The sequence below is a fragment of the Lathamus discolor genome, chromosome 2 (genome assembly GCF_037157495.1).
Source record: "Lathamus discolor isolate bLatDis1 chromosome 2, bLatDis1.hap1, whole genome shotgun sequence".
Classification (NCBI taxonomy): domain Eukaryota; kingdom Metazoa; phylum Chordata; class Aves; order Psittaciformes; family Psittacidae; genus Lathamus; species Lathamus discolor.
In genome coordinates this window covers 151,060,365-151,080,930 of record NC_088885.1, presented here as the reverse complement: position 1 = coordinate 151,080,930, position 20,566 = coordinate 151,060,365, and the positions used below count along the sequence as shown (strand labels likewise).

At 38.5% G+C, this 20,566-nt stretch overlaps 1 protein-coding gene across 3 annotated transcripts in view; it reads left to right on the top strand.

Moving 5' to 3' along the window:
- ASAP1 (ArfGAP with SH3 domain, ankyrin repeat and PH domain 1) overlaps nucleotides 1–20,566 on the top strand; it is a 150,582-nt gene that overhangs the window by 71,735 nt on the left and 58,281 nt on the right. For all 3 annotated transcript variants that reach the window (XM_065668961.1, XM_065668959.1, XM_065668960.1), the window contains 5 exons: nucleotides 6,543–6,615; nucleotides 15,159–15,304; nucleotides 17,645–17,719; nucleotides 18,076–18,125; nucleotides 20,119–20,248. In XM_065668961.1, the coding sequence (XP_065525033.1) occupies nucleotides 6,543–6,615; nucleotides 15,159–15,304; nucleotides 17,645–17,719; nucleotides 18,076–18,125; nucleotides 20,119–20,248 (474 nt within the window). The remainder of the gene's footprint in view (nucleotides 1–6,542; nucleotides 6,616–15,158; nucleotides 15,305–17,644; nucleotides 17,720–18,075; nucleotides 18,126–20,118; nucleotides 20,249–20,566) is intronic.

Genomic DNA, 20,566 nt, shown 5'->3' with positions numbered 1-20,566 from the left:
TTTGTCATGTAGACATGTGCTGAGGCCAACAGTTGGAAACAGACTTTGCCAGTAGAAATTGAGTGGGGAGGGAGGGACAGGAAGAATGGTTTGAATTGCTTCTCCACATACAGAATGAAGTGAATTTCATAGTCTGCCACTGTCTGAGTGGGTAAGCTACAAGGGGCCAGCACCTGACTTTTATCTTCTCCTTTGGTTGTATTTCACTGGGGAAATGGTGGGGTTTTGTATTGTTGCAATTTCTGTGGCATGTAGTAATTTCACACGCTGTCTAATCTGCGTTTGTTATCCATCTGATGAAGCTTGGATTTTATTGTGAAGAAAACTGATCCTGGTGCTGAAGAGCCATAAGTTTATACAGTGCCATTGCTCTGCCTTGTTGTATGGACACTGTAACTGGGACTTGAGCAGACAGTAACTGTATTTTCCAGTGCAAGCAATAGTAACTGTCAGTCACTTCTGTGCCAGGGTTTAGATCAGTGTGTGAAGTGGGAAGTGAAAGACTTACTGCTTATAGGTCCCTGAAGTCAGTGTGTCATCTGTGTATTCTCTGTGAAATAATGAATCTTGTATCTGACAATACCTGTGTCACTACAAAGCATGTGTGTACCCATTTATGTGTATAACCTCAAATATCTTGTACTTCACATGGATTGCTTGGTGTTTTAATACAGGAAAATGTATTCTTAAAATACACGGAGGGGTTTTGTCCTGAGTGCACAGACTACTTATGCTCTCATAGCCTTCCAGATTCTCTCATGGGTTTGTCCTGTGCAAAATACTGTGATTGTTTAAAACACTTGTTTTAGTATATTACTTTTGTGGGTGGGTTTTAGTAGTGGTAGGATATGGAATTATATTAGGGCAAGCTTCCTCCAAATGGGGTGCAATCCTAACCTTCTCTGATATGAGGATGAGCAGTTTGTTCCAGTTGGAAAATGCATCTCTGGGTAATAATCTACTTGGAGGAATTAATAATGTATGATGACATATTAATGTGATTATCAGTGCCTTGAGCCACTCTCTTTATACGGCTGAAGCAGAAATCAGTGGGGTTTTTCCTCTTGAAATTGTAAAGGTTTTCAAGGTACACAAAACATGTTTGATGTTTTAGTAGATCGAGTGGGCTGAAGGGGCCATAGCATCCTCTGTGCAAATGTGTGTCTGCTTCTGGGATCATGCTGATTTATAGCAGAACTAAATTTAATGAACTGCATTTGTGATCAGTTTCTGTAACAGTAGTTTTGCATCAGTCAAGAAAGGAAGATATTTGTGTTGCTTGAACCATGCTTTTAATATTTATTTGGAATAACTGCATCAGGTAGTCTGAAGTATGATTCTTAGTATATAGACTTTGTTATACATATGCATATGTACAAACACATACATATTGGTATCTACCCACATGTATGCACACAAATATTTATGTATTTATACATAATGAAAAGACAGAAGGTTCTAAAGAAACAATGTGGTCTGTCTAAACATGAGTTTGCAGTTTTTAATACATCAAAGCTTGAGAACAATCCAGAATGGAGCACTTCACACAGTGCACGGTAGTACAGTTTCTGGTACAAAATTCAGTAGCTATTAAAACTGGCCCAAGAATAGAAACACCCTTTACTGAGAAGAGGTCAGGTTTTAAAGGGCAGAAGAGAGGCAAAAGCAGTGTCTGCAGGGCTGTGCCTCATCTCAGAGAGAGGACTCCAGTGTGGGTTATGAGATGTAAGCGTACCCCTTTTCTGACCTGCTACTGATGTGTGTGCTGTGTCATGCTGTAAAAGTATACATGCAGTTACACAGTTATGTACATCAGTGATCCATTGGTAGGACTCGCCTTCCTCCTCCCTAAAATTAATCTAGGTTTGTTTCTTCAGGTGGACAAGTTTTTCAGTTTTTATATTTGTATGAATAGCTACCAGCAAATGTACACGTTGAGAAGGAGGGTGCTGTAAGAAGTCTTGCCTCTGAATGTGAAGTGGTCATTCTAAGTATAAATCGCTGTCAGTGTTCATGCTCTGATGGAAGGTGAGCTACATCCACAGTACTCATAAGGAGCCCCTGTTTTTCCTGAAGCTAAGGTCATCACAGCAGTCTCTGAACTGGGTCACAGTGTGTAGCCAACGTGAGTTCTCTGGTATGAAGAAGGAGAGACACCACTTTCTTCAGTAGTACAGATCTGAATGAGGTTGGTGGTTTAAAATTGCAGTCCAGGTTCAAAGTAGTTGAATTTTAACTGAAAAGAGAAATGAAATCTGAGGTGACTGTCTGGGGGGTTTCCAAACTGATCTTGCATGATCAGGATGTTTTCTTATTGAGCATAAGCTTCAATATAAGGGAATGCAGCAATATGAAACCTTGACAGGGCGTATGTCAGAGATCATGCATAGCAAATCTGCTATGCATGAGGGGCAAGGAGTTTTCCTTGCTTAATTTTATATAGACAGACTACATAGAATGGGGTTTGTTTTTTTTCCTTAATTTCTTCATTAATATGTGTCAGGAGTTTTTGTGAATCCTGATTTTGCATTATTTTGAATAAAGATGGAGCTTGTCTCATAGATGACCATTGTCAAGAATAAAGCTTTGTTCATCCAAGGAGGTAGTAAAGCTGTGTTGCAGGTACCTTTAGTAGATTATGTCTTTTCAGAATGCATAAGATAGTATGAAAAGGATCTCTCAGGGAAGTTAAAAAGACCTGCTGGGGACTGTGTCCTGGGTTTACTGGTATCACAAAAATGAAGAAAGAAGCATTTTCCAGGGTGATAAGGAAGAGTTCCGTATGTAGGAAGGTATGAAGGGAAATGCATCTGAATACCTAGAGGCTGTCACAGAGACTCCTTGGTTCTCTAAGGCATTGTAGTTTTCAATAATGTAAGTATCCCTTTTACTGGAAGATCAGACTTTGTGTTTTCAAACATGGGGAGTAAAAATATTTAGTATTCTGAATGCTGGAAAATAAATGGGAACTCCAAAATGTGCTTTCCCCCTAAAAGGGGGAAGCAAGGGCTGTTCTGTCTAGTTTAACATACTTAAAAGGTAACTTTACTCTGGAATAATAATTGGATTGATCATTGAGTGCAGCTTAATTCCCTTACAGCAGAGTGCAGCTAAAAGTCGTTAGCAAATGACATTCAAAAGGAATGTGATATACTTGGACACAAACTGCCTACAGTTACGTAAAACAAAAACCAGCCACCAAAAAACCCGCACGTAAACCCCCTTCAAAACCCCCTAGTTAACAGTTTCTGTGTACCTAGAATCCTATGTAGGCTTGGGTTTCCACTGCAGTAGGCATTCCACATACTGCTCAGGTACTGGCTTATAAGTGTGCATGGATATATAGAGAGTTTTGGTCTAAAAGAAGAACTAGTTCACATAAAGTTCCTATTTGCAAATATAAAAGCACAAGGTTGACCTGTGATGTTATTCTGACTTAGATCACTGGCTCCTTCAGGCAGTGGATGTCATCTCTGTGTATCATTTCATCATTGATTGCTCTTAAAATAATGAATGCTCCCTTCCTCTTGCTCCCACACTGGTGATTAAGTTTAATTTGATAGCAGATGCAATTTGAAAGATTTTTCTAGTCCATTTGTCCTAGACTTCTAGATTGATAACATTAGGAACACGTACCGTCGTTCTTGGAGTTTTTGTATCTGTTTCCTCTTCCTGAGTATCCAGTTTGCTTCAATATTAGAATTTAGTACAAAGCTTTGTCTCTGAAATCTCATCAGTGTTAATGTTTTTTTCCAAGATACTTGCTTCAAATTCTTAGGATATCCTGCATTCAAACTCTCCAAGGACAAGTGAATCATATTTTTTCTGGTCACTGAAGATGGAGAGAACTTCAGCAGAAATGTATAACAACAGTCTGGCATAGCATGCAGACAGAAGTAAAAGGTTTTGACAGTGTTTGCAAAGGAATCTAAGGAGAATCACCTGCTGTGCACTGTCTGGAAAAGGAACACAGAGTTCTTAATTTATTAAACTCAAAAAAATTCTGTCAAGGTGGAAGTCAAGTAAAATCCATGATTTTACTGGGAGCAAAAGAAATAATGGCATTTGCAGTTCTGAGTGTTTGAATCTGTTGTTCTGCTGCAAATTGAAAACTAGAGATAAATAGTATTAGAAAGAACTTTAATTCTGTGGTTCCAAATGTTCTAGTTTTAACTACTGCGGAAGTGGTGTGATTTGAGAATATGGTGGTTCTTAAAGAACAGAAATACTGCATCTTTTTTTGTAACAGATTCTTATGTGGTATTCAACTGTAACATTTTGTTTGGTTAAAATTGGACCACTTCAAAATTAATTAATTGGTTTATCTATATATGGTAGAACCCCAAACTAGTTTGGATTGGAAGGGACTTTAAAGATCATCTAGTTCTAACCCCCTGCCATGGGCAGGGACACCTTCCACTAGACCTGGTTGCTCCAAGCCCCATCCAACCTGGCCTTGAACACTGCCAGAGATGGGGCAGCCACAGCTTCTCTGGGCACCCTATGCCAGTGTCTCACCACCCTCACAGGGAAAAACTTACTCGTAATATCTAATCTAAATCTACACTCAGGTTTAAGCTATTCCCCCTTGTCCTGTCCCTACATATATCTCCATGTAAGATGTCTCCAGTTTTCTTGTAGGCCCGCTTTAGGTACTGGAAGCTGCTTTAAGGTCTCCCCAGAGCCTTCTCTTCTCCAGGCTGAATAACCCTGACTGTCTCAGCCTCTCTCCATAGCAGAGGTGATCCAACTCTCTGATCATCTTTGTGGCCTTCTTTAGATTCACTCCAACAGCTCCACATCCTTCTTATGTTGGGGCCCCCAGAGCTGAACACAGTACTGCAGGTGAGGTCTTATGAGAGCCAAACAGAGGGAGAGAATCTTCTCCCTCGACCTGCTGGTCACACTTCTTTTGATGCTGCCCAGGATTTGATTGGCTTTCTGGGCTGAAAACACATGCTGCCAAGTCATTATTTAGCTTCTCATCAACTATCACCTCTAAGTCCTTCTCCTCAGGGGTGTTCTCAGTCCATTCTCCACCCAGTCTGTATTTGTGCTGTAGGGTGTAAGTGTGCATACAGTGAAACACTTACTTGAACTTATCTAGGAGCATTATTCTCATGCATGACCATCTCCACTGTTTTAACACTCCAGTTGACCTGGAGCTCCTGCTGTGGGGTTTTTGGTTTTATTTTGAGCTTCAGTGTCCAGTGCAATGTACTGAAATCGTCTCAGCTTTGATAGTCAAAGCTCTGCTCACTGGTTATGTTTTCACTCATAGTGTTGCTGGTAGTAATCCTCTATGGTGATGTACATCCTGCTATGGGAGTAGCTGCCATTCAGCCTTAGTGTGCCAGTCTCTAGGTACCAGACCCACAGGAGCTCTAATCTTTAAACAGTTTGGATAACATTCTACCCCAGGGTCTCTGCAACAGGAGACCCAGGGTCTCTGCATCATCTACAGCAGCGAACAGGCGCAGTTGGGCTGCTACTCCAACAGCAATCCTGAGTAAAAGTTCTCCAATCTTCAGTGATTTGGACATAAATATAATACGGCAAATGCTTCCAGCTTCAGTAAAATTTGAGATTATTAATCTGATGTCGCTTTCAGTGATGGGGAATTGCCTATGACCTAAATGGGGGGAAAAAAAAAACAACCAGGAAATGATATAAGCATTTCTGTGTATGTTCTCTGTGGATAGCTTCAGTCAAATTAACTGGATCTCTGCACATGGGACCTGCACAGGACAGTAGCTTTTAAATTTCTTAATTCCAAAAGTCTAGGCTAATGTTTGATTTGTTTTTATTTTTTGCTTTACCATAGTAGTTGTTTCTCGTGCTGATTTGATGCCTTACATCAGATTGGGAGTGGGTAGGGAGGAGTGACGTTGCTTAGAAAGGAAAGTACCTAAAAAGCTAATCCTCAATTCATCATTGCTTAGTAACATTTCAGTCTGGATTTTGAAACTATTGCATAGAACTTGAAATTCAAGAATTATAGAATCCTGAAAATGCATCTTTGGCTATTATTATAAAAATTTCCTTTCAGTCACATTATGCTGCACAAAATCAGATCTTAGTCCTTTTGATATTTTTCATCTGCTCTATTTCTAAAATTATCTTGTGGAGTTTAGTGCAAGAGGTTAGTGTGATAATCTGTGCCTATAACTGGAAGACTATTACTATGGGAAAACCACAGAAGTTAACAATTAATTTAGTAGAAACTGGAGGGCTATAGAACCATCTGCTAACTATTTCTTTTTTTTTTTTTTAATATATTATAATTTGAATGAATGTTTTGTCCCTTGCAAAACTGACATAGTGTTTGCCTTTCAGCGCTGTCACTAGTGCTCTGCTGTGCCACCAGAGCACTTCCAGTTCAGTTCTTTAATTAGTCTTGAAGGGGTTGAATGACCTCAGACCCTCCTGCAGGCTGGATATGTTGTATTGGCAGTTGTTTCCAGCCTGTGAAACTAATTTTCTGGTGTTCTATAGATTGCTGAAGTAAATATTGAAAGTTTGTTTATTTCTTGCTCTTGTAGGCATTGGATCAAGACAGAACTGCTCTACAGAAGGTGAAGAAATCTGTGAAAGCAATATATAATTCGGGGCAAGGTAAGACATAGTTTTCAGTTTCACATGAGAACCTAAGGATTTGATTTCCAGTTTGGAAGTGTCTTGCAATTTATCCTGTTGAAGTGTGTAGCAGAAGAGATGCTTATCTGCTTAGAAGTGTTTGGACGTAGAAATACTCCTTCTTTGCTTCTGATTATGCATCATATATATGTGCTTTCCAGTTCTTAAACCCTCAAATTCCTTCTCAAAAGCCTCTGGGAGGATTCCTATGGGTAAATTTTCCTGCTGTGATGATATTTCAAGCAGTTACCTCCAGCTAGAATGGTGATGAGTATTCTAGACTGCGTTTATGAAGTGCACTTCTAAGAGATACAAGAGTGAGAACTTGCTAAAGGGTTTAAAAAATAAAAGGAAATATCTATAGGTAGATGTATTTTAACACGTGCTCTCCCCTAGTGACATGGACAATAAAAATTATGTATTTCCTCTCTTACCTAAAATAGTGAAAATTTGTCATTATGTTGTTTGTTCCAAGACACTGTCGGTGTTTTATTGGAGCTTGTAAGAACCATCTGGCTGTAAATAGTGAACTTTATAAAAGCCCAGTTTGTATTCCCTAGCAATAGTACTAAGTTTAGCGAGTATTTACCTTATGCAGAGCCACTTCTGAGTGGTGTTAGTTCTGTGTAATTGTGTGTTGTCCCATTAACTTGTGCTGATGGAAGTGTGGGAGTGTTTTAATGTATGGTAGGGTCCTAACTTTTCTGCCAGTCACTAATACTGTTGCTCTACTAGCATCATGTTTTAATTAGCTTTTCTGTAATTTCAGTTGATGATGAATGTTTTCCCAATAGACTGTGAAGCCTGATACAAAATGCAATTACTTTTTGGTAGGGTGGATATTTTAATTCTATGCTTATAGAAGTACTCAGGTGCTCAAAGTAGCTTTTCTAGTTTGGAAGTACCTTCTTACTGGATTTCAAACCCAGTGAAAACTGCAGAACACACAAAAAGTATTCTACCTGGTTTGAAATACAGAAATGATACTAGACATTTTAGCTATCATTTGATTTGAGCCTCATAATAAAAGTAATACTGTTTTCAATGCCTGTAAGTAGGCCATGCTATGGCATGAATCATTCATATCGAGTAAAAGCAATGGAAGTTTGGTTAATGGTTTTAATTGTTTGCCTCTATACTTCAAAAGGACCAGAGACAGTCAGGTAGCAGAGTTTTTGTTTGTTTCGGGTTTAATTATTTCCTTTTTTGACAAGTCTGGTTTCAAAGGAACAAGTCAGTATTATTTCCTCTGTGTAAAGCAAGCACTATGCACAATACTCTAGCTCCCTCTTCAGAATGCTGTTGGTGATAGGCTGCGTTATAACAGGGAAAGGTGTGCACAGGAGACAGTCATACAGTAATTGAGAAATATGAACTAGTGTTAGTAAAAGCAAGACTGAAAGCATGTGTTATGTGTGTGAAACCTTGTGAGTATAAAGTAACTGAATTAAAATTCAGACTCATTTTGCTTGTAAGCCAGCTATTTTCTTATGCTTCAGTGATGAAAGTGGCTTTTGATGTTTAACGTCACTTAAACCATACTAAAACCAGCTGTAGGATGCGTTGTTTATCAGTTCAAGAAGGAATTGACTATTTTTGTATTTCAAAAGAAGGCCTCTAACAACAGTTTGAGATCTCAGAATTGGAATTGTTTCACAAATTTGTTTGCCAGAAGGCGAGGCCATGTTTAAACTACTGGAGTAGGAAATGTCTTTTTTAAAACTCCCCTGCTTCATAATCTCCCTTCAGAACTCAGCTGGGCTGGTGAGAAATGGTTATCCAGGCAATAGAAATTCTTCTCTCTTCAGTTCAGTAATCCAATCATACTCCTACAAAAAATCATAGCTAGGATTTTTGGGGCTATATTAGTGGGGGGTTTGGCTTTTGCGTGGAGTTACATGGCATTCACACACTGCAGTATCTCATACAGAGTTCTTCAGAAAGCCCTAGCTCTCTGGTGTGTTGGTTCATTCCTCTTCATTGCTGAATGATGGCTCACAAGGGGCTCTCTAATGTTACAAAGAGAACTTAAATGTCCCCCAGATACTTTCTGCTTTTTGTGTACATCATTCACCCATTTGTCATATTTAGATTTAGACCTTCTGCAGTGGAAAGGAAAACATACCAGTCCAGAAATGTGGAAATCCCTTAGAAAAGTCCCATCCCTTTTTCCCAGTCTGAAAGTACTGTTTGGGAAAGTACTGTTTATGAAATCCAGTGAGACACACAAATTGATGCCTCTTTCTCACCACTTCCTCCTTATCTGCCTTGCTGTTTACTTCAGGGATGATAGATTGCATCTGTAAGCAGGAACCCATCTTACGTGAGCGGTGCTTGAACTTCATGGAGAATCTGGTCTGACTGGCTTTCACATAACATTTGGATTGAATTGAAGCTGAAGTGGATTGCACAATTAGTTTTGTTGTAGGTTTTCAATAGCTCTTTTTCATTACTTCCCTGGTATAACTCCCAAATATAGCCAAAGGAATTTACACAATAGAGAAATAAAACCATAAAACTCCATGCAAGCCCCACAGTACTGAGCCGGATCAGCTTAGTCCACATGGCCTTCTGCAGTGATCAACAGCAGATGCTTGAGGAAGTAGATCAGTGCAATGATGGGAGTGTATTTTTATAAGTTAATTATTTTCAAACACTTTCTCAGCTCACTGTGATCTGAAGGCCAGGAATTATCTGAGTCGGGACACATACCATGATGCTGGGTACTTGTTAGCAGACCTGTACAGTTCATTTTGTCTAAAGAATTTAAATTCATGGAAATCTTTATCATTCACAGTCTTCCATCAGCCCTGTTAAATGCTCTCTTGCTAAGTGATGCTGATCATGCTCCTTAGGCCTTCATTCTGTTGATGAGGAGACTGGCCCTATCCATGTCTTAAAGCACTGGCCTCAGGCCCACCACAATGACACAGCTGATGTGAAACTGAGGGACTTGTTCTGAGGTGTGAGGGTTTGTAGGGGACTTGGAAGTGCCAAAGCTCGCTAGAGTAGTGACAGGACTTCTTGGTGGATGAATCAAGACTTGATTCAGTCCCATCCATCCTATCTCTAGAAATAGGTTTTTGAATTTAATTGTTTCCATAATCGCCCACAATATCTTTACTTTTGAGGTTTATGGATGGGGATATTTTTTTACAGAAACTGTGTGTTTAATCATCCTTACTCTCCTCCAAGGCAGCATAGACTTCCTTTTCAAAAACAAGGAGGAAGAAGACTGAATTTCAGACAACAGAGCAGGAACTGCATGCAGTATTAAGGGTTTAAGCACACAAGGGTGATGCTTCTGGGTTGCTCTACTGCATGCTGTGTTTCTTAATGATTTCTGATGTTCAGCTTTGTTTTGCTTGATATTGAATGTCAAGATGATGTAACTCCAGACCCTTTCTTTATAATGTCTAGTTACGCAACTTGAAGTTAGGAGTGTTTTCCCTCACATGTTACCCTGCCTAATGCACATGTTCATGCACTGGCCATTCAGCATGGGATTCCACATCTGATTTGGGAGCTACCCAGATGTGAGCCTGTTGCTCTAAACTCTGTGCACACCTAATGGATGTGTGTAGAGATTTCTAGGATGAGATACACTGGACTGCCTCTGCATTTGCAGTAAGATGAGCCAAGCTGTAATTTTCCTGTGTTGAATGTAAGGGGAAGGGGTAGACCCGCAGCTCTTACATGGGTACCTTTGTTGTAGAGGTCTGTGTTTAGACAGATAAATGTCACCTTTAGGGTCAGCTTTTGTTTCCGTTTCCCTGAATAATTTATAGTATTGCATGGAAAAGAGCAACAGAGTTTATCACTATGAATCTTACTTCGTAACTCATATGTTGTGAAGTGATGTGGGCCTTGTCACTGTTTCATATAGGATTTCACTGGTGACCTCCCTCTGTTGAGAAACTGAACTCTTTATTCTTCCCGTTCCCTTACTGCATCTTTTTGGCCCCTTTCCTCTGTGTGAGGCTTATCCCTCTTAGCTGAATTCTTTTTACTGTTTTGGTGGGGACAGACCTTCTCAGAAATCCAAACAGATCATTAATGTGGATTTCTTGCCCCCATGTGTCCAGTGAACCACTGGAGGGGGGTAGTTGTGTTTTTAAGTAAACATTTATTTTTATGAAACCTGTTTGTTGTTCAGCATTTTGCATCTGCATGTCTACCAATGCTGTTCTGCACTGTAGTTTCTACAGATTGCCTGAGGAATATGTAAGCATTACTGCTCTGCTGGTGCATACTGGAATTCTCAGTTTCCTCTGGAGTTCTTATTAAAAAATAACCCTTATATTTGCTTCTCATTCTCCCTGTAGTATAGAGGCTGTTATAAATAAGATGCTTTACTTTACAACAATACAGTTTGCCTGTTTTATTCTTCTGCGTGTGGGTCTGACTTGCCATTACTCATTTTGCCAGCTTTTGTGAATTCTACTCTTAGCACTTGGATTTGGTATAAATCCTCTGAAGCAGAGTTGAAAGAAAATCCTTCCATGAGAACTTCCAAGCGTGTCAGCAATGAACACAGGTGCAAAAAGAAGTCATTTACCTTTCTGGGCTGGTTATCTCTCTGCTTTACATGGTCTAGAGAGCCTTGCAGACTCCCTGAGACACTCCTTGCGCTGGGAATCTTTGAGAGAGGCTTTTATTACTTTTCCCTTCAGCAATGTCAGTCCAAAAGACATTATTTTTATCAATGCCAGATAAGAATATGGTGCTCAAATATACTTTTTCTTTTCTATTACTTTTTCATTAAATTTCACCTTTGTGAAGGATGAAATGAAAACGGATGCGAACTTCTCTTGCCATCATTTTTAACCTCGCCAGCTTGCTTGCTTTTTCTAAAGTCTTTCTGAGTCTTTTTACGTTCATAAATGCAGCTCGGCTCTGACCTTGGTTATTTTTCCTCCAGCTACCCTTGGAATAAAGCCATTTTATGAAGTGCAACATAAAAATAGCTTCAAGCTGATCAGGATTCTGAATAATTATGTTATTAGTATTATTATTAAGTGTTTGCAGAGTAATATATATGAACAAAACCCTTAGATGAAGGAGACTTTAAGGCTTAAATTTTAGTGCTGTGTTTTCTAGCTCTACTATATAAAGGCTGTTCTTTAGCGTCTCTTCACAGTATTTGTGTCTCAGTTTCCTTACTTAATGTGCACAATTAGACAGGAATTTCACTGGGTTCAGAAGCATATCCTAAATTCTGGTAATTTTTTTAAGGGGAACTAAACATAGCACGTAATGAATGTTGTGAGTTTCAGTGAAAGAGTTCAAATTCCTTGTATGCCTTGGAAATTCTGATTGAGTCTTCTGTCTTTGTCCTGGGAAAAATTTTACCACAAGTTGACTTTATACATAGACAGCTTCAGGTGACTGCCTGGGGCAGCAGAACAAGGTGGGATTCAGCCCTGGGAGTGCTTGAACCCTGGATGCTCGGGGCTCATAGTAGATGTGCTCCCTGCTTCTGGTGAGTACTGCTGTGCAGCAACTGGCTGTTGTAAGCTGCTGAGGCTGCTGTTCTTCCTTACTTGCTTGGATCTGCATCTTCAGATGCGTTTGTATTATTTCCTCTGAACATGTAATCCTCAATATACAGGTTATAACATGGAAGTATGGGATGCCAAAACATTGCTGTGCCCTGCACCCTACCAGGGTTTTCTCAAAGGTAAATTCTGTGCTGGGTGTTTCTCAGAGGTGACGGTGAGGATTATGAAGAAGATGCATGTATAAGGAAGAAATTCCTCACTATGAGGGTGATGAGGCACTAGAAAAGTTTGCACTGAGAAGCCGAGGCTGCCCCATCCCTGGTAGTGTTCAAAGCCAGGCTGAATAGGGCTTTGAGCAACCTGGTCTAGTGGAAGGTGTCCCTGCCTGTGGCAGGGGTTTGGAACTGTATGAGCTTTATGGTTCCTTCCACCCCAAACCATTCTGTGATCCTATGATCTTGCAGCTCAGAAAATACCACTGCTGTGTCTGGTCCAGTATGTGGCTTTATGCTACATCTGCTATTCTGTAGTGAGGTCCTAACCATGGGCTCATGTACTGGATGCCCTACCAGATCCTGTTGGGTAGTGATTAGTGGGGCCCCTGTCTCTGCCTATATTTGTTTTGAAGAGAGTGGGTGTAAAGACTTAATTGTCCATGGTCCTGGAACGTCTCAGGGAGCTGCTGTCTCTCTGGGGAAGCTGTTTTGTTTTCATCATAGTACTGAGCTTTATTTATGGTATTGAGAAGATATGAAGTGGTTGTAGAAGACAAACATTGTCTTTTGTATGCACCGCGGTCAGTATCATGCCTCCCTCTGTAGGATTATTAGACTCCTTCCTACAGTACTTGTATCTAAGGAAGTAAACATGAATGTTCTAGCTTTCTCTTTGCAAAGAAAATTCTACTGGGACACTAGGAAGTTGTTTCTGTGTTTGCATGAGGCACTCATGTAAGTACAGGGAGATCAAAGCATGTTCTTTGCTTTAAGCATGTTGGCTTACATATGTTGCATTTTAGCGCAGGCTACGTTCCTGATTTAGTTTTTCATGTGTCTGCCTTTAAGGTCAAGTAGGGAACAATCTTACCTCTTCAACAGAAAGTGTTTTGCTCTCCTTTGACAAGATTTATACTGACAGCTATGTAAAAATTGGAAAACTATTATTCTTACACAGTACTTGAAAGTTGTGTGTGTGGTAACTACAGAATATTCCTTTTACGTCATAATCAAAGCCTCATGTCTAGATTTAGGTGATTTGCAATCTGGGATTCTTGAGAATTTCCTATATATTGTGCCAGGACAATGATCCGCTTCCTGCTTCCACTTTCTGATGGGGGATTTTTTTGCCTTTCCACAGATAAAGGAAGCAGTCCTTGTCTTCAGCTCCTTTTCAGTCTTTCTACGAAATCACTTTTGAAAATACTCTGTGAAATGACACAGTGCTTAAAATCAAAATGCTGAGTGTCATTGTGGGGTTAGAAGGGCTTCACAGGCAAGGATAGGGATTTCATGATCTAGCAGACTTCTTCCTGACCATATTCCGTTCTCTTTCCTTTTCTTTCAGCACTGTTGGGTACATTTGAGCTTTATTATCTCAGGACTGCATAAGCCAAGGCTCCTTCCTAGATAAAGTCTTCTGTGTATATTTATGCAACAGCTTTTACGTCAAACCAAAATGCAGATTTTATTATTATATAGTGGTTTCCTTGGATTTAATGCTAAGCCACTGGATTAAAACCGTATGGTTTTTGAACAGTTTCATTTAAAAACATACTGCTTGAATTACAATTCCATATTAACATACGATTAAATATTTGGCATTTTGAAAACCTCAGTGTTAGTGTCTGTTTCGGATGGAACTTGTCAGATATGTGGGGTTTAGGCTTTGTTTTGGATAAATAAATATCGCAAATATGCTTTTTGTCATCTTATAGGTCTTCACTAGGTTTTGTTGGAGCTTTTGTGCGCTGTTGTTTTGAGTACCCATAATACCTTAAAAATTGTGATTAACTCTCCATCGGCTCTTGGTTAATGTCAAAGTAGATTCATGTATTGTGGGACATTACTCACAAGCCTTGTTTGTAACTTATGTCTTCAGTTTTCTTCCCCCCATTCCTTGTAATTCAGATGCTCTCAGGCAATATGACAGCTTGAAGAATATAAAACTTGTTGGTTTGTGGTAAAAACATGGTACCTATTGGCAATTATTTTCCCTTTCTTCCCCCTGTCATTACACACAGTAGCTCTATGGTTTTGTATTTGTGGCTGGCAGGAAAAAAACCCATAGCAAGACTAGGAAACTTACTAAAGTGAAATGTTAATTTAATTAATACCACCAATATTCCTCTAAGAGATGGAGGTGTGTCCCCAGGGGCTGCAGTGGCAAACTTTCTATTTAAAGATACTAAATGGAAGTAAGAGAAAATATGCAAACAGATGCCAGAAAGGAATTTAATAGAAGCAGGAAAAGCATTTTGGGTACAGTGGTTTCTAATTCAGAACTTCCTTCATCCTTGAGTTAAGGATTTTGCTTCCTTTCTCTGACTTAAATTCATCATCTTGTTCAGACCTCTCTGTGCATGGTTTGCCATCAGTATTGAAGCAAGTCTTTGGCCATGTACCGCAACACATTGCATCCTGTGTGGTAGCTCTGGTTTACAAAGCACTTGAAAAGGGAATATTTGTCTGTAAGACATGTTTCTTCTTGCAGTCACATTCGGACTTGGTCTCCTTTTATATCTGATACTATTGACTTTTTCTGTTCTGTAAGTGCCTGCATTACAATTAAAAGTAGCTTGCATTACAGTAGACACTTATAAATTCCTGTGTACCTCACAAAATGAGCACATGTACTTAGTTTGATTGACATTTGCTTGATCTTATTACTTTATAGATAACTGTTGAGCTTTTATCCTCCATGTGCTACACATTCAAGTTGCTGATTTAAAAGAAGGATATACCTGCCTATTTGTAAATCCTTTTCAATATAAAAATGATCATTTTGACTTTTTCTTCTTTTCAGATCATGTCCAAAATGAAGAAAACTATGCACAAGTACTAGATAAGTTTGGAAGTAATTTTTTAAGTCGGGATAATCCAGATCTTGGCACAGCTTTTGTAAAGTTTTCCACGCTTACTAAAGAATTATCAACGCTGCTGAAGAACCTGGTGAGGACTTTCATACTTCATTAGGTTTTTTCCGTTGTCAACACTGGTCTAGGTTTTCAACATTCTCGGGGTGTCCCATCTCCTTTCCTGTTCCATGTTTCAATCTTTCTGCAGTAATTCATTATAATAGCGCATTAAAAAACTGTTTGAAGATTGCATATGTGAAAATGACTGCGTCGGTATCTTTAAATTGATCTAGATGAGGTTTGGGAAGAATATTAGCAGTGCTTGCAGATGACTTGTTTTCTTCTGAAATTCTACATGATGCTTGGCTTTTTCCAAGTGCTTAAGGCCTGTTTTTCCCACCTTCCTTTTCTCTAAATATCCTCAGCTAATCTTTGTGCACCAATTATCTTCTGTTCACATCCCTCCTTGCCAAATTATCATATGTGTTTCCATCTGTTAAAGGCTTTTCCCATATTTTGCTCTAGATATGTGACTGTTTTGCTTTATCAGACATGTTTCCAATTCATTTCAGCTACTGTTTTATCAAATCTTTAACAATGTAATAAACAATTCCAAAATCTTGCCATATTGGAGTAAGATACTACTGTTTAGATGGGATTTTTATTTTGTCTAGCTGGCTATTGTTCAGTAATTTCAAGCCAAATATTAATGGCTTGAATCGGTTATCCTTAATGGATACACTTGGAAAAATGTAAAAAGCTGGAGTAATGTACTGTTGTTCATGCCTTTTGACTACTGTTTTTCAAAATTCACATTTGAGATATGAACTTCAGTTTAGCTTAAGTGGAAACAGATTAAGTGGTTGAGAATGAAAACACAATAGCTATTCTTCAATCAGTGTATTGATAAAGTAGAAAGCTTAATCACTTGTAGGCTTAATATTCATAATTCTTTTCCTTCTCTGACAAAACTGACGTCGCAATGGAGTTGTTGGTTGTGATGGATTGAGATAAAAACCCAACAGAGGGCAAATTGCCGAAAGGATAATCCTCTAAAATTCCCTGTCTCCTTTTGTTTCCATCGTGAAATAATATTGTGTAGGGGTCATGCAAATGATTAAGCTCAGTAGAAAGAAGAACAAAATCTAGCTCTTCAAATAGAATCAAAGCTTAGACTATCTGCTGTAAAGCCCTTAATGATGGCAGGTGAAGAATAAAGATCTTTTGGGGTTTTAATCACTAAAAGTGATCAAGTTGCTTTTTCAAAATCAATATTTGAGCATTAATTGTTGCAATTAAGGAGAATTTTTTATGTGCACGTATTTAAAATTGCATAATGTCACTTGAAAATGGAATATTGAATTTTTCATACATGGCTTTTGGATATACATGCAGTTTGTGACTGGAATTTTACACCTGAGCAACCTGTTTGAGTGGTCATTTAGATATCTTCATCTGTGTGAATCGTCTGTTTCACAGAAGTCCCTTAGAAATCAGTTTTGTGGACTAAAATATGCTCAGAAGACATTATAAGAGGGGGGAGCTGGGCCGTACATATGATCATTAGAAACACTAATGTAACGCTTCCCTACTTCTTTGGTTTACAAGCAGAGGACGTGGTATTTTGCAGCCGTCCTATTATTCTCCCTATCCTTCTTTAGCAAGGAATGGGAGAATTCATTGAGTATTTTGGGGGAGAAATGGAGGGATGAAGTAGGAGAGGCAACAGACGTCTCATTAGACTGGGATAGTACTGATACATGCATCTTTGCTGTGACCATGACCCTTTGAGAGCCATGCACCCCATACATGCTCAGATAGGATCACAGCAGTGGGGTTTCCTAAATTCAGGTTGGCAAAGACAAACGGAACATATCCAGAGATATGTAATCAAACAGGCATGGACTTAATGGGGTGAAATTTAAACTCTGGCGAGTTTAAGGAGATGCCAGATTTGCACACTGGACAGGGAAAGGAACAGTCTTTGCAACTAGCTGGGAATAATCAAAGAGCTGGTGACTCTTTGCTCCTTTTGTTTGAGGCTGAATTAACATGCGCCTTGCGTGTTGTCTGCCTGTAGCACAGCAGGTCCTTGCTTTTTCCTCAGGAGGCTATAAGAAACATTTGTTCCAAAACCTAATTTACTTCCTAAATAATTAAGCAGTGTTCAAATGTTTGCGTCAAAACTGGAGATTACCCTGAGGTACTTTCAGAACTTTGCTTATATGCTAGTTTTAAATTATTACCCTATATAATAAAGATTAATCGTAATGCTTCTATGTCTATTTATGAATGTTTAGTAATTCTTCCCAGACTTGAATTTACTATTAATTTAGACATCTTGAGGTTATTGCAACTTTGTTGTGGTCAGGAGTTTGATAAGATCACAATAAATCTTTTTTGAATTATAACAGTATAATGTTTTTCTCTTTAGCTCCAAGGTTTAAGCCACAATGTTATTTTCACTTTGGATTCTCTCTTAAAAGGAGACCTAAAAGGTGTTAAAGGGGTAAGTGTTGAACATTTTATTTAAGGGCATGGTTTCAGGTTCAGCTGCCTTGTGACTTTTTTCATTCATCCAGGACAGTATTTCTTACATTGGCATCCATTCATATGTATGTAATCCAAAGAGCGAATTAAAAATTGCCTGGACTCTGATGCCACTTTAGAATTTTATTGTAAATTCGTGTCTTAACATGCCCAAGAAAGCAGCTTTACAAGATTCAAAAATAGCAACTTCTTCCAAATGCTGCCTGAAAAGTTTTAAAAGAAAACAGTATTTTTTTGTTGCTGTTTAGAACTTAGTATCTAGTAAATATAATGGCAAAGCCTTAAAAATGCTCTGTGATTTTTCTGTTCCCTAAGGACCTCAAAAAACCTTTTGACAAAGCCTGGAAGGATTATGAAACCAAATTGTAAGTATTTTTTCTCCCTTACCCCCATTCCCTCCTCTTCCCAAACCATGTGCTGTATCTGTTGATATGAATGTGAACATGAGCAAGGCATTTCCTCTGTGGATCTCTCTTCTGCGCTAATAGAATATTTTAGCTGCTTTATGAAGTGGTAAAGAACATACTTAATGCACAGATACTGACCATGGTAAAAGGAATTGTGGAGATTTCAGGTGGCATTTACACATAACTGCATGCATAAAATATATCTATAATAAAAAGTGAGATATATGTCTTGTCCTGTATTGCAGAACTGCATTTTTCTGAGACAAGAATTTTAGTGGAGTTGGTGTGACTTCTGAAATATCTGTGGCTTTAGAAATTTTTTTCTTGCTATAATACCTGTCTTTTCTGGGTAAAGGATGATTTATAAAAATAGAAGGTTGGAAACCAGTAGTATCATAGTTGCAGAACTGTTGGTGGAATGGTTCAGAATGCTCTCAAGGAAGTGATGCGCAGTTGCTTTATCAGAATTCAAGACCCCTCAGGAGTTAATTCGTATCTTGTATCCTTTCATTTATTCCTCTTTTTAATCCTATTATTAGTTTTGTCTCATCTGTCTATAACCAGAAGGGGGGGCTAGCTAGGAAAGAAGAAGTCAGGCCACTAAGAAGTGCTGCAATATTTGTTATCAGCGTAATAATTGTTTCTTACCTCCTTATAGTAACCCTTGCCTTCAAAATTCATTACAATACTAAAACCTTGTGAGCAACTGCACTGGGAATGAGGTTATTACTAATCTAAGGCAAAAAGGAGATTCCTGTGGCAAAATTGCATCGTTGTACTCAGCTGAGCATTCAGGCTTCCATGCAGAGTTGGTGGGTCTTTTAGTTTTCGGTTTAGTACTTACAGATATTGCATATTTGGCAAAAATATTAATTAGTTATTATTATTTATAATATAATTAGTTATTACTAATTATAGACAGCAAACTGGTTTAAAGCAAGAAATTATTTCTGCCTCTCAAATTGCTGTATGTCAAATCAGGGATATCTTTGCAGCCTGTTTATGCCAAATTCCAATAAAGAGAACTTAGGAAACAGAGGTATCTCATATAGACTCAATGCATAGAATCACTTGTGGAATTTGGTTCTGAATGTGAAAATTTTACAGAAAGATGTCTTTTGTCTTGTTGCCATTTTATTTTTTCCCTTCTTGGGAGCAAATTTCACTTAGCCCAAGAAGATGTCCCTTAATTTTCTCAGAGAACCCAATTTCCCAGGATGCATTCCAGACCAAATACCAAGTCAAATTCCGAGACTCAGTGCTTGAAAAATGCTTTGTCCTATGTGCAAACATTATGCCTGTCTTAGTTGGTGAAAAGCAAGAGTTCTCAACCAGATAAATTAATCCTATTAATCCTAGATACGTAAGGACAGCCCCAGTGCAAAGCTCTAACTGAAGTCTCAGGATTGCCTTTTAGTTCCATATTTGCATTTCACTATTTCAGAATTTCAGTGTTGGCTTTCTCTGAAAATGTAATGATTGGAAGTCCTGTCATTTACCATTGGTGGTAAACCTCATGTGCTGCCTTATTGGTTTTCTTAATTCCTGCCTTGTGAACATGAAACATGCGTTCGATTAATTTATTCTGCCATTTTCCTGCCAAGTCAGTAGTTTCTATATATATATGCTTTACACTGAAGTGTATAGAGATGAAAGCTGTGGAGCACATCATACAGAAAGAGTAAGATTTTAATTTTATTCTTCCCTTTCCACCAAGTAGCACACAAACTAGAGAACAGAACTGAAGGAGGGAAGGACAGCTTCATGACTCCATTACCTCTAGGCACCTATTAGATAAGATAGATAGATAGATAGGATTTGGTATCATAGAGGAACTTATCTTCAGAATGGCTTCTGTAACATTTCTCGATTGTTATTTTTCTCCTAAATAATACAAGATCACGTGTTAGTAGAAGAAATCCTTTAAAATGTTTTCTAATTAAAATTTCAGCACGAAAATTGAAAAGGAAAAAAGAGAACATGCAAAACAGCATGGGATGATAAGAACTGAAATAACAGGAGCTGAGATAGCGGAGGAAATGGAGAAGGAAAGGCGACTCTTTCAGCTACAGATGTGTGAAGTAAGAAGCAAGTTCCAGTTTTTATGACACCATAACTTAAAAGTCCCTTGTGGGCCCTTTTACTTAAAGGGTTGAAACCTAATTTGTTGTTTAATGGGGGTGGAAGGAGGCAATGATCTCAAGGTCACACAATACAGTAATATAAAGATAATTATTTTAGCAACTCTACAAAATTTGGCTTCCTTTTGGTTTATTCCTTTCTTATTAGATTATTATGCTAAGGTTGTGCTGAAACTGTGCTATGGAAATATTTCTTATTTTTTAAGGCTTATGGTTGATCCACTGAGGAAGTGTTTTTGATCTCTTTCTTCCAACATG